The 14240-nt window shown below is 36.4% G+C and overlaps 2 protein-coding genes across 4 annotated transcripts; one reads left to right on the top strand and one right to left on the bottom strand.

Annotated features, from left to right (window-relative positions):
* Positions 1-541: 541 nt before the first annotated feature.
* Positions 542-3519, top strand: LOC109169010 (probable protein phosphatase 2C 50). 2 transcript variants are annotated; one of them, XM_019317898.1, is made up of 5 exons: positions 581-972; positions 1096-1324; positions 1636-1980; positions 2071-2176; positions 2902-3519. In XM_019317898.1, exons 1-5 carry the CDS (start codon positions 605-607, stop codon positions 3267-3269), a joined length of 1416 nt encoding a protein of 471 aa, XP_019173443.1. In that variant the 5' UTR covers positions 581-604; the 3' UTR covers positions 3270-3519. The 2 variants fall into 2 exon arrangements, with proteins under 2 accessions (XP_019173442.1, XP_019173443.1); XM_019317897.1 differs by having other exon boundaries at positions 542-1324.
* Positions 3520-8044: 4525 nt separating this feature from the next.
* On the bottom strand, positions 8045-13482 carry LOC109169011 (mitogen-activated protein kinase kinase 2-like). Of its 2 annotated transcripts, none has more exons than XM_019317900.1 (9): positions 13088-13482; positions 12852-12936; positions 11777-11911; positions 10948-11172; positions 10681-10863; positions 9864-10087; positions 9245-9290; positions 9051-9154; positions 8045-8519 (listed from the first exon to the last, which is right to left on the bottom strand). In XM_019317900.1, the coding sequence occupies exons 1-8, from the start codon at positions 13162-13164 to the stop codon at positions 9065-9067; spliced, it is 1065 nt and encodes a 354-aa protein (XP_019173445.1). In that variant the 5' UTR covers positions 13165-13482; the 3' UTR covers positions 8045-8519; positions 9051-9064. The 2 variants fall into 2 exon arrangements, with proteins under 2 accessions (XP_019173445.1, XP_019173444.1); XM_019317899.1 differs by having other exon boundaries at positions 8045-8500.
* Between the last annotated feature and the right edge of the window lie 758 nt (positions 13483-14240).

The following is a 14240-nucleotide window of genomic DNA, read 5'->3' as shown; positions in this document are numbered from 1 at the left end:
GGGCTCTCTTTATATTCATTTGGAGTACTTGGGCTGTTTTTGGTTTATGAGATTGTGTGTGTGTGTGTGTTAATCTTGAACTTGGCATTTTTTGGGTCAGTTGTTTGATATCTGAGATTTGTGATTCAGAGTTCTCTTGGATAAAGTTATATGCTTTGTGTATCAGAGAAGCAGTGGCCACTGCATATTGACTTGGTTTTGGTTCTTTAATTAATTGGAGTAAAAGAGATTCTGGATTGGGACTTTTTTGGTGGGTTTTGGATAGGAGCTAGTGAGAATATAAGTGGGAATAGAAGCTCAGAAGATGCTGAATGCTGTTCTGTGTAATAATTTTGGCATATGTTTGATTCCCATTGAAATCGAGTTTAGATCCGAATTCCCAATGTATTGGATACATAGTTGAGCTAAGCCTCTCGTCACTTACGTATTCGATTGTTGAATTCCCTTGATTACAAGGACAGTGGCATCTTAAGGATTCTTGGACACTTAACTTTTGAAAGAACCCCCCAATCTATGTTGACTTCGGGTTGTATAATTACGAGGCTTGACATACGCAACTATATATCAGGTGGGAGGTATAAAGTTTAGCCAAGGAGAAGATTGAATGGAGGAGGGATCTCCAACAATTGCTGTGCATTACAAGCCCGGAAATCGTGTGATATATGATGAATCAGGGCTGCCTTCCCGTACGAATATTAGTGGACTCGAGCTCGTGGCATACACAACCAAGTTGTCTTTGGTGTCGATTGGTAATGGTAGTATGATGTGCGACAATCGTAGAGTTCCAAGAGATAGGTTCGATGATACACGAGGTTATGACAATGATGAAATTCGAGGAGGAGGAGAAATGTTGTTATCAAAGGTGCGTGGAAATGGAATATGTCTGGTTATTAGTGACGCTAAAATAGGTCAAAACTCTAGAGACAATGGTTTGATGTCACCGACTAGTGGCAAGTTAGCGGGCAGTATTTCTTCTTGCTCTGAAAGAAATGGAAGTAGCTTCGTGTCTGAGAAGGAATGTGAAGGAGCCATAGAGGCCAATTCTGGGGCCACTTCACCTAATAACGGTGCAGTTCTTAGCATAAACAAGTCCTATTCGGTGAATGGTGGGAAGCAATGTATTGGTTTTGATTCCACACCTCCTCTCTGGGGACTTGTATCAATCCGTGGGAAGAGGATGGAAATGGAAGATTCTGCTGTAGCTCTACCAAGGTTTTCGGGAATCCCTTCTCGAATGCAAATCCATGTCCCCGACACTAATGCAATGGCTCGAAATCCCCTAGCACACTTTTATGGGGTTTTTGATGGGCACGGAGGCTGTCAGGTACATCTATCCGAACATCTAATTACTAGTGTTAATCAAGAGTTTATCACTACGCCAAAAGCTATAGCTCATACCAAAGACACAACTTTATTTCCTTATATATCACCACATTTTCGAGAGGCAGGGTGCCACTGGCCTCCGCCCAATAATCCCCTAGCCACCAATTGCTGGACTTGACCCTTCATGGGCTTCTGCCCAACAATCCCCCTAGCCACCAATTGCTGGAGTTGACCCTTCATGGGCCTCTGCCCAACAATCCCCCTAGCCACCAATTGCTGGACTTGACCCTTCATGGCACAACTATATTGCAGGTTGCTAATTATTGCCGTGAACGGTTCCATCTAGCGTTAACCGAGGAGCTGCACACTCGGGAGGAGGATTTGCACATTGAAAGCAATGGCAGTAATTGGAAGGAACAATGGGAAAAGGCTTTGTTCAGTTGCTTCCGAAAAGTTGACGATGAGGTTGGAGGGATATCCCGAAGTGACAATGGTTTCGAGTCTGGTGTTGTTGATCCTATTGCTCCCGAAGCAGTTGGATCTACGGCTGTAGTTTCAATTGTTTGTCCCACGCATATAATCGTTGCCAACTGCGGTGATTCAAGGGCTGTCCTCTGCCGGGGAAAATCACCCGTGCCACTGTCCATTGATCACAAAGTAACATCATTGCCTAGAGTAATTGTTCTTCTTTTAAATGTGTTTTGTTTTCTGGGGCATTTCCTGATATCTTAATATTTTCTTTTGCAGCCAAATAGAGAAGATGAGTATTCAAGAATAGAAGCTTTAGGAGGCAAAGTCATTAATTGGGATGGGCATCGCGTATCAGGTGTCCTTGCAGTTTCAAGATCCATTGGTATGTTCCACTCTCTGAGTCTCAACTTTATTAGCTTCAAAAAGTCATCATCTTGTAGCTCGATATCTAAAAAGTTCCGCTGTCAAATCAAAAGCTCATCCGGACCGGATGTCTGCACGAGGAATGAGATTTATACTTTGTTGATATAACGATTGTTAAGAGTCCCACATTGAAAATATAAGAGAGAACTTATGAGTTTATAAGGTCATGGGTTAGAATAATTAATTTATTGGATTCAATGTTATAGTGTGTTTGACTCCTGTGCATTATAGCCACTTTTGCAAAAATCTTCGGCCGAGTTAACCCGGTCAGCTCGGCCACGTGCATTATTTTTTTTTTTTAGTTTGCCGCATAGGCGCCCGCCTAGGCTGTCTAGGCACTAAGCGCTACTCTACCGCCCGACTAGCGCCTAGCGCCTACTGCAACCATGAGATTTTTTCCATTATATATATATACACCCACACGTGCATTATTTTTTTTTTTAGTTTGCCGCATGGGCGGGCGGCCCGCCTAAGCCGTCTAGGCGCTAAGCGCTACTCTACCGTCCGACTAACGCCTAGCGCCTACTGCAACCATGATTATAGCCCACTTCTTATATAATAACATGGTATCAGAGCCTGAATCCAATCTTAGAATATAACAACCATAATTCATGAAACCAATGATTTGGTTGCTTGGTATATACAATGTTTGTTTTGTGTTTTATCATCTTGAATTGTGTGCAGGTGACAGATATTTGAGGCCATATGTAATCCCGGAACCAGAAATGACATTCACCCCTCGGGCGAAAGAAGACGAGTGCCTTATTTTAGCGAGTGACGGTCTCTGGGATGTGATGGGCAATGAGGAAGTGTGTGATGTGGCAAGGAGAAGAATCCTCCTCTGGCACAAAAAGAATGGCGGCACCCCGTCTAAAGAAAGAGGCGACGCCGCCCCGTCTAAAGAAAGAGGCGACGCCGCCGCCAGTGATCCTGCCGCTCAAGATGCAGCACAGTACCTGACGAGAATCGCGCTCCAGAGGGGAAGCCAAGACAATATCTCTGTTATTGTGGTGGACTTGAAAGCACAGAGGAAGTTCAAGAAGAAAGTGTAATGTTGAACAGTCTCTCAATCAGCTCTCATATATTGCTGGGAATATTTGCAGAATCCAGCCCCCTTGTTTATGCAGGCCAAGGTTGCAGAATTTGTAGTATGATATTAAAGTGTTTTGACAATAAACATTTTTAGGGAAATGTTTGGTCAAAACCTTAAACATGCTTTTGCAAGAAATCCTTGTGCTCTGAGATACTCAGCCTTCTATTCTTTATTATATTAATATATGGATATGACATTTTGCTTTGCTATATGTCCACTGCTGTAACAGTTTAACTCATCAATATAGACTGCATATTTTATAGAGAAGCCAATGGGGCATCTTTCTCAATTGAAGTCTGGGGTTTTTTTTTTTTTAATTAAAATTAGGCATAGACAAAATATGCAGATTTTGAATTGTCAAGAAAAAAACAAAAGTTTAGAAACTCCAATTAAGTCAGAAAATTTGTATATGTAATATAATCTAGAGAACGCTATGTGAACCATAATTACAAACTATATTTTTAATATATTAAACGTATATTATTTGTGTACTAAATGTACATTATTTGATAATATATAAAGTAATGTATTTTTATTATTTAAATAATGTACTTAACATACACAAATATTGTGTTTTTAGTAAATTGAAAATGTACTTTTAATTTGTTGTATTGTGTGGACCATAAATATAAAATATAATTTTAATATACTAAAATTACATTATTTGTGTACTAAATGTACATTATTTGATAATATATAAAATAATGTACTTTAGTATTTTAAAAATGTACCGTTTTTATGGTCTATAGGATAATGATTGAATAGTCTTTGGAGTGAAAAGGGGGCAAATTATACTCTTAACGATGGTCTACATTGTAATATGAATCACTAATAAGTTTTCATTTTTAATATACTAGTATTTTCACCCGTGCGATGCACGGAATGGAATTGTTGTAATATATTAAGAATATTTAAATCGATATATAATTATTTAAGAGTTAATTTCACCAGAGGTCGTTTATCTTTCCTGACAATTCCAAATTTAATCCTAGACTATAGTTATTAATTATTACAATTTATTCTATGTTACAACTCTTACGTTAATATTCTTACTATTATTATTAACACTTAATTACTTTTAGATATTATTATTACCACTTATATTATATTATTATTATTATTATTATTATTATTATTATTATTATTATTATTATTATTATTATTATTATTAGTTTCTTTTCAAGTATTGTTAGTATGTAATGGTCGTGAGGCACAATAATAATATAACCATAATTAAATATTCTTGTATTGTATTCCGGAGTTAATGCCATTTTTTGTCCTAGACTTATTGAGACATTGACACTTTTCATCCTCCATAATAAAAATTGTCACTTAATTAGTAGACACTGTTATCGGTCATTGGACAGTTTTGATCCTCCGTCAATGAAGCCGTTTGTTGACCGTGAATTAGAAGGGCTTTTCTGTCTTTTTATGTCTTATTCTTCTAATCTTGTTTAGACCCGCGCTGCTGTGACTCCTGTGAGGCGAGATGGCAAGACTTGGCGGCTAAGTAGTAACCGTCGGTAGTGAGTAACAGCGAGGTTCTTCTCCAGCGAGTTGTGGGTACGGCGGCGAGCATACGAGGCAGTAACTCCTTCCGGCGACGGACCAGTAAGGCAGATCTGGCGGTGCAGCAACATATTCGGCGAGGTTGGGGCCTTCACCGGTGGTTTTTTGTTCCGGCGAAGCAGAGAGGGCAGCAGGTCGGCGAACCCTCCTATGGTAAATAGCAGTTGTAGTTGTAGATGGCGTGATGTAGAATTTGCACCTGTAAGTCCTCCCTTCCATATTGACCACAAATATCCTTCCCATCTCTCTCTCTCTCTCTCTCTGACCACAACTACTTGGTGCACAACCTCAAAAACTCTGTTATTCTACCTGAAATTCATTGAAGTTTCAACCTGAAAATGTGGAATCCGCCGCTCCCCAAAAATCGCATTGTCTGAGGTGTTGGAATGGCCGGTGTTGACTTCCTGGCTGCTGTAGCTTCATTCCCCAACCCGGATGATAAAATTCGGAGCACCAGCTTTGAGGTTCAAGGAGTTGGTAACACTGGCAATGCTTTGATAAAATCCGGATGATAAAATTCGTCTTGGTCTTAATCCAAGGATCATATCTAAGGTTGCTGATGACTCGCATGGCGAAAGAATACTTGATGAGCTTGAAAGGGATGGTGTTGATACATCTTTTATGGTGGTGTCCAAAGGAGGAAACTCACCATTCACATATGTCATTGTTGACAACCAAAAAAAAAAAACTCGCACGTGCATTTTCACTCCAGGATATCCACCCATGATATCTGAGGGTCTACATACCCAAATCAAAATTGTCTTCAGCGCTTGGAGTAAATATTGTCTACTTAGATGGAAGGCTGCATGAGACTGCTTCGATTGTAGTGCAGGAGGCAAAGAGTAGGGGCATACCTATTATAGTTGATGCAGAAAGGTTAAGGGAGGGGTTGGGTGATACTCCTGACTTTGCTAGTTATGTTGTACGCTCGACAAAATTTGCACAAGCATGGATTAACGTCCTTTCTATTCCAACTGCACTTGTTTCCATTATCTTGAGATTGATGTCAAATGTAAAATTCGTGATTGTTAGTTGGGTGAAGATGGTTTCTTAATGTTAGAAAGGACTGAAGCGGATAACCTCAATTTGAAGAAATAGATGTAGCAATGACTAATGGATGGAGAAATACAAGGATTAGAACATAAAAAGACAGAAAACCCTTCTAATTCACGGTTAACAAACGGCGCCATTGACGGAGGATCAAAACTGTCCAACGATCAATAACAGTGGCTACTAAGTGGCAATTTTTATTATGGAGGATTAAAAGTGTCAATGCCCCAATAAGTCTAGGACCAAAAATGGCATTAACTCTTGTATTCCGTGAGTCACAATAATAATATAACAATAATTAATATTGTTCAATTCTATATTCTTCTAGGATTTCTATTACCATCATTAATTATTCCCAAATTTACCATAATTAAATAATTTGACCAATTACAAAGAAAGATTATTAAATAATGCACGGGACAATTGTTTAATTAAAAATTTTAAAAATTCATTAATAAAACATAAGGTTCTCATAGTTTTTTCTTAGAAACTCTTTAATAAAGTATTTTTTTTTTTTAGAAATTGGTGGGCCAAACCGCCTACGGCTGTTTGCGGTGGATAGATCTTGAAAAAATACGCGATTTCAAAAAAACATTTGTCCAAAACGGACAACGGAGTCAAAAGTTATGTCTTGCCGAACTTTTGACACTTTACAACTTTAAAAAAAAACAAAAAAAAAAACAAAAAAAAAAAACAAAAATTAAAGGCCGGTTCATCCGGCGAGGCGGCCGCTGAGGAGGCCTATTCCGGCCTTCCTCGCCGCGGACAGCGACACGATTTTTGCAACACTGATATATAAAATAGATATAGATTATAATAGGAATAGTATTACACAATTTTATAATATTACAATAAAATTTTAACCCAGAATTATTGTAGAAATCAAAATATTTTATTAGGAAGAGAGATTTTTTAGGAACAGGGCGGAAAGTTAAAATTTCAGGATTTTGTTTTTATATATAGTATAGATTGTATTACACTATTTTATAATATTAGAATAGAATTTTAACGCAAAATTATTATACGAATGGGAAAGTAGAAATCAATATATTTTATTAGGAAGAGAGATTTTTTAGGAATTGGGCGGGAAGTTAAAATTTCAGGATTTTGTTTTTATATATAGTATAGATGGAATTGGGCGTGAAGTTAAAATTTCAGGATTTTGTTTTTATATATAGTATAAATTGTATTACACTATTTTATAATATTAGAATAGAATTTTAACGCAGAATTATTGTACGAATGGGAAAGTAGAAATCAATATATTTTATTAGGAAGAGAGATTTTTTAGGAATTGGGTTGGAAGTTAAAATTTCAGGATTTTGTTTTTATATATAGTATAGTATAGATAGTATTACACTATTTTACAATATTAGAATAAAATTTTAACGCAGAATTATTGTACGAATGAGAAAGTAGAAATCAATATATTTTAATAGGAAGAGAGATTTTTTAGGAATTGGGCGGGAAGTTAAAATTTCAGGATTTTGTTTTTATATATAGTATATATAGATTAAATGTTTATTATTGATGTATTGAAAGTTTATTTTTAAATAATATATTAAATAATGAAGCTCTAGTACACTAAAAATAAATTTTCAAAAAATAAGCATTCAATATATACTAAAATTGAACATTCAAAATACTAAAAACGATCTTTATATCAATTCACAGTATAATGATTGGGAGTGGGGCCAAAGATAAGTCCCATTTTATTTGTCTAATTTAATTAACAAAATTTGACTGAAGTTATTTTTAATTTAATTTTTCATAATATTAAGTTTAGTACTAACATATAAAATTTATATATTTAAAAATTACATTAAAATACTATTAAACACAATAATAATAATAATAATAATAATAATAATAATAATAATAATAATAATAATAATAATTACTAAAAAAATAAATAATAATAAAAAATTAATTTGACCAATAAATAATGCAAAAGGAACCCACAAAGGGAGTATAAATGTATAATGGACTACAATATAATGATTGGGAGTGGGGAGGGTTAAAATATATGGACTTCAATCCACCATACATTGTGAACCCTGCAGCAAATGTTCATCAATCATCACAGTGAATATAGTTCATCTACTGCTCACATGGAACTGAGAGCTTAAGACCACAATTGAAATAAAAGCAACTAATTGCACTTGCAAATAAGTAGACAGCTTGCCTTTAACAGGCAGTTAGAACTTAGAACATAAATTACAAATAAACATACAGGGGACCGAAAAAAAAAAAAAAAAAAAAATTATTCCAAATGGGTGTCTACATAGTACATACATCTGTCTAGCACGAGTCAACACAATTACTTCCCATTGTTCTCTTCTAAATTCATCTCACTCGATGTTCATGCAACAAAGATATTCACCAAATTAAAACCTCTTTATTTATGCATCCAGTTGTAGATGATGAGTTACTATTGGAGGCACGAAATGCTCAGTGGCGGCCGGGAGACACTTCACGAGCTTCTGTATAGGCTTGGCGGTTCAAACAAATATTGAAGACAAGCATCGCTTTATGAGTACTTCGAGATTCAAGTAAAAGATGGGAAGATACCTATATATGACACAAGATACTAGAAAGTATGAGCTATACATGCAGTGCGATCCTGTATAGCTAAAACAGCAGAGCCAAATTTGTGACGCTCAGGTTATCTAAGATGCAGAGTGAAGTTCTATGTTGATCGTGATGATACGGAAAACTAGTATTTTTGAGATTCCCACATTGAAAATATAAGAGAGAAAATGAGTTTATAAGGTCATCAATTAGAGTAGCTAATTGATTGGATTTAGTTTTTTTTAGTGGTTTGGTCCATGAGCATTATTGCCCAATCTTAGATTATAAGGAGATTTAGATTTTTTATTTTTTTTTAGCGTTACTGACTCTGTTACAATGCAGTATGTGTTCATAACTACTTTCTCAACCTACTAAAGCACAAAGAGTCAATACCGCCTCTACTGAAGTAACAATGCAGTATCTGTTCATAACTACTTTCTCAACCTACTAAAGCACAAAGAGTCAATACCGCCTCCACTGAGGCTCGAACCCACAACCTCCCATATGGGAATCCAACTTGGTGCCACTAGATTATAAGGAGATAACATACCAATTATATATAGATCAAAATGCTGCAAGTCGAGGTCCTACAGCTGTAAAGTAAGCTGCAAGATCGATATCCAGATTGTCGTACATAGTGATGAAAGGGTGTCTCTGCATGCATATCACAGTCAATCGTTATATGTTACAACAATTAATGAGTGAAAACAGGTTTTGAGAGTGAAGGTAAAGTACTATCAATACCATTAATTCATTCGCTGACAGTCTCTTCTTCGGGTCCTTCTGCACACTAATTTAAGATCATGCACAATTAAAACCCAAACCAAGATATATCATCTATGTCCATTTGTGTTGTTAACATGTGGAATTAGGTGTTCCGTTTAACTTCTTAAGGTGCAGTATCAAGGGCATAAGAAATTACGTAGGAATCTGGCAGGAGTAACGAGAAATGCATGTGTTTAGGGATGTCAATCAGGCTAGCCCGCTCGGTTTTGGGCTAGCCCTGTTGGGTTGTCGGGCTTATTGGTTTGTGCTAGTCAGTTAATTATTATTTTATTTTCAGGTTCGGGTTGGCTCTAATCCTAAACCTCGGGTTGTCGGGCTTATCGAGTGAGCTGAACCATCTGAACTAAAATTGGAAACTGAGAGTTAGTACCCATATTTAGAGCCGTAAAAACGGCCCAATTCGTCGATTTGGGCCCTTTTTAGCCGGGTCGGGTTGTATATGGCCTCATTCGACTGCTAATTTTTCAACACCAAAAACACAGGCATCGAAAGATCAATTGGGCAGCTTCCAACAATTACCAGGAACTGCGTATATTATGTATGAGAAGTAAATTTAAATATTGACAGTGACACATACCATGAAGAGATAAATGAGCAGAACTGTGGAGAAAATTGATCAGACGGTGCACAAGGCTCTGGTTGATCAACTATAGTTTCCATGAGTTCATAAACATTAGTCCATCCTTCCTCTGGCTGTGGTGGGCAATATGGGAAATCACCTGTTGCACACTCAAGTAAAACCAAACCGAGGCTCCAGATGTCACTGCTATAGCCATGGCTGCTTCCAGCAATTCTCTCTGGCTGCAGCAAACAATTAAGCATCAAATCATTAGTGTTAGGATCACGTGCTTACCACTAAGCCAAAAGCTATAGCTAGTAGCCACATGGTGCTGGACTTGGCCCGAACCCGTGACCTGGCTCTGATACCACTTGTTAGGATCAAACGTTTACTATTACGTCAAAAACTAACGAAGGCGCAACTTTATTTCTTTATACTGCCACATATTTTCAAGAGTCAGGGTGTTGGACTTGGCCCTTTACCGGCCTCAGCCCAACAATCCCCTTAGCCACATGGTGTTCGACTTGGCCCTTTACCGGCATCAGCCCAACAATCCCCTTAGCCACATGGTGTTCGACTTGGCCCTTTACCGGCATCAGTCCAACAATCCCCTTAGCCACATGGTGCTGGACTTGGCCCTTACCGCGGTTACCGGCCTCCTCCCAACAATTAGAAACTTGGAGGAAAGTGCCAGGCATATCATGATTCAATGCAAAAGAAAGCATATCCAATGGAATCTTGCAAACAACATTTCATCCTACATTTTTCATTCACAAACATAATTGCAAGTACTAACAAGGTTTTACTGCATATACGGACAGCCTATTATACTCACCGACATATAATTGTAGGTTCCAACAAAGGTATTAGCCGCTCCAGATGTGCTCGCTAGTACCACACTCACGCCGAAATCGGTTATCTTAACATCACCCCTGTGATTCATTAGCAAATTCGAAGGCTTCAAGTCCCTGTGAATGATATGCTTTTCATGATGAAGATACCACAAGCCCTTGAGTACCTGGTTAATGTGGGAAAACAAATATTAATAGTAGTAGTCGATTGATTCACTGCAGTTTAAAGTTACAAACGGTTCACTTCCTACCTGCTTGCAGATAGCAGCAAGATAAGGTTCTGGAATTCTTTTGACTAATTTCAAGAAATCTGCAAGAGATCCACCATCCATGTACTCCAGGATTATGGAGATGGCACCGTTATCGAAAAAGGATTGGTAACATACAACAACATAAGGGCATTGTGATGACTGATTAATTCTCAGTTCCTGTGCAATATGCCTGCGAATAGACTCGTCTATATTCATTTGAATAACCTGAACACATGCATCAAAACGGCTTCTTACAAGATGGCAACAAGAGTAATAAATCAAGGGAAGTACTCGTAGTTACAAATAGAAGTACATAAGAGTGAAAGTTAGGTATTTATAAATTACAAATATCACATTTGCCCGTTTAGACAACACTATCTAAAGCCAATGCAAAATAAGGTAGGCAAAGAACAGGAAGGTTTTTTTTTAGTACTATTGACTCTGTTACAATGTAGTATCTGTCCATACATACTTTCTCAACCTACTGAAGTACAAAGAGTCAACCTCACCTATGACCTCCCATTTAGGAGAGTCACAATTATGCTGCTCGACCACAAGGTACCTCCCATTTAGGAGAGCCACAGTTATGCCGCTCGACCACAAGGTCTTTGGCAGAACAGGAAGGTTAAAGGTTTTGCTTGTGGAATGCATCATAGATATCATCCAAATATTATGCACAATCAAAATCAACTTTTAACCTCCCCTATTCTTTATCTTTTATGCTTCAAAGTCACTTTTTTTTCTCTTTAAAAAATAGTACATGAGTGACTTTCAAAATGATTGAGGGACCAAAATAATAGAACTCCACTTGAAGCTATGATGTATGTACCTTGAGAGCAAAAAATTGGGCTGTCCACTTGTGTTGAACCAGTCGCACAACCCCACCATTTCCCTTTCCAATAACTTTAATAGATTCAAAGTCCGCTAAGCATAACTGATTATCTGACGGCCGTATAACTGAGGACTAAAAGAAGAATCAAGACGAATGATCAGTAACTTCTAATAGTTTCAATGCAAATCAAATCAAAATAAGTCTTTTGCTATTACTAATCTAACCAAAACCACAGTACTAGTAGCAATGGCTGATTATATCACAAGCCTATGCTCACCAAACATTGTGAGCTTCAAAGCAGCTGTTCATCACAATTACAATGAAAGTTCATCATTATAATTTTTTTTAGCATTTGCAGTTGAAGTAACCATTCATCACATTTTGTATAGCCATGTGAATCCAAGGTCATAGTAAACTTAATGAATAACATCTATTATATAACAAGTAAAGAACAAAATTCAGATATTTAAATAGATATCAACAAGTAAATTATATAAAGGCCATGTTTGGTAAAAAATTTGCTTATAGGCCAATTTTGACTTTTTTTGAAAGCTACTGGTTCTAATAGGCCAATTTTGACTTATTTGACCACTATTAATTGTTTGATTTAGTTAAAATATCAATATAAGTGTTTGGTTAATTAGCTTTTTTACAACTCCAAAATGCTAAAATTTTAAAAGCTACTCCAAGCAACTTTTTCAATTAACTTTTTGAGAAAAAAAATTATATCAAACAGCTATCAGCTAACAGCTAATTTACCAAACACTTCTCTACAACAGCTAATGTTATCAACTAGTAATACCCTCTTATTAACACAATCAGCTAACAGCTATCGGCCAACAGTCATTTACCAAACAAGGCCAAAATAAATAATAGTATCATCACTCTAATGAATTCTCATATCACCAGTTCAAAAAGTCCTAGTTTAATGAATTCTCATTCACCAGGTCAACTCCAAAAAATTTATTTAAAAAAAAAAAAAAAAAAAAAAAAAAAAAAAAAAAAAAAAAAAAAAAAAGTTCACTGTACTAAAAATGAAATCATGAAAGTAAAAATTTCATAAAAAGCATACAGGTTCAACTTGTTTTTGGGAAACAATTCGAACTCCATCTTTGTTCACCAGCAGATCCCCATCCTTAAATGTTCCTGATTCAGTCCTACACAGCACAGTAATCCCATCAAAGGATCAGAAAGAAGGAATTCACCAGGAAAAAAAAAAAAAAAAAGAATATATATACATATATAGCCTCATTTGTATACATAAACACAAACACACAGAGGAATAGAGAGATAGAGAGAGAGAAGTACAGGAATTTGGAGAGGCTATCTTCATCAGGAGGAGGGAGAGAGAGCTTGAGATTTGGGGCTAAAGCTCCTTTCTTCATCGCAATTCTATCTTTCTAAAACAAAGGGTATTCAGATTTCTTTTCCTTGTTTCTAGTTAATAAACAAAACTTTGCAAATCTTGAGAGTAGCTCCTCTCTCCCTCTATAGTAGTGTCTCTATCTATGCACTCTGGGTCTTCTGGTAAATGAAGGTGGGGTAATGGGGTATATACAAATGCAATTGGAAATACAAAAACAAATACATGTATATGTAAATTATGTATTTCAGTGGAGTTGATTGCTGAGGAAAATGACCAGAGAAGAAAAGAGAACGAAGCTGTCTTCCTTGACTTTTCTCCCTCTTTTTTTTTTTTTTCTATCTTAGAGCGTCCACAATGGTTGGGGAGAATTGGGAGATAATGTAAGAGTGATTAGGAGAGAGAATGTGGGAAGGGGAGAAAAAAAAATAAAAAAAAATCAAAATCAAAAATTAAAAAACAAAAAAATAATAAAAAAGTAAAGGGTCAGGCGCGCCGAACACGGCGCGCCTGACGCGCCCGTGTGGGAGGCTGCTGTGCGCGATCCTTTTTCTTCTCTTTCCTTTTCTTCTTTTTCTGCATTCTCCCCAATTTTGCAGAACAAATATTTTGATAAATAACCCCACCCCACATTTGTTATTATCCCCACCCAAGATAATTCATCTGACATTATCTCCATAATATCCACTGATGTGGATGCTCTTACCGCCACTGTCTGCAATGCAATACTAAGCGTACGGAATAATATTTTATTTTCATTTTTAATGGATGAAAAAATACAAAACCGCCTCTAACGGAGGTGTATTCAATCATGACTTTTGTAGAGTTTTAAACACTTTCAAAATGATAAATTTTAATAAACTTTGATTGACTTTCATAGAGTCGTTCAAAACTTTTTAAAACTTTATAAGACTCAAGTCTATATAAAAAACATTCATAAACTTTTAACAACTTTTTATTTTAAAAAGTCTACAAAATTCATTAAAATTCTAAATTGAATACATCCTTACAAACTTTCAATGATTTTGATTCTTATCATTTACAATTTTCTTACAAAACATTATTTATAATATATCATAAAATTCTTCTTATTATATA

Source organism: Ipomoea nil, unplaced genomic scaffold (assembly GCF_001879475.1).
Source record: "Ipomoea nil cultivar Tokyo-kokei standard unplaced genomic scaffold, Asagao_1.1 scaffold3238, whole genome shotgun sequence".
Lineage (NCBI taxonomy): Eukaryota > Viridiplantae > Streptophyta > Magnoliopsida > Solanales > Convolvulaceae > Ipomoea > Ipomoea nil.
The sequence above is the reverse complement of the archived record's forward strand: the minus strand, read 5'-3'. Positions and strand labels throughout refer to the sequence as shown.

Bases quoted from the DNA above. Each gene is read 5' to 3' on its own strand.
- LOC109169010 (XM_019317897.1), top strand. From the start codon at position 605: ATGGAGGAGGGATCTCCAACAATTGCTGTGCATTACAAGCCCGGAAAT. The intron at 1,981-2,070 runs GTAACATCATTG...TTTCTTTTGCAG, and splicing joins CACTGTCCATTGATCACAAA to CCAAATAGAGAAGATGAGTA. The intron at 2,177-2,901 runs GTATGTTCCACT...AATTGTGTGCAG, and splicing joins TGCAGTTTCAAGATCCATTG to GTGACAGATATTTGAGGCCA.
- LOC109169011 (XM_019317900.1), bottom strand. From the start codon at position 13,164: ATGAAGAAAGGAGCTTTAGCCCCAAATCTCAAGCTCTCTCTCCCTCCT. The intron at 12,937-13,087 runs GTACTTCTCTCT...TGTGCTGTGTAG, and splicing joins GATAGCCTCTCCAAATTCCT to GACTGAATCAGGAACATTTA. The intron at 9,155-9,244 runs GTATTGATAGTA...ATATGCATGCAG, and splicing joins TGTCAGCGAATGAATTAATG to AGACACCCTTTCATCACTAT.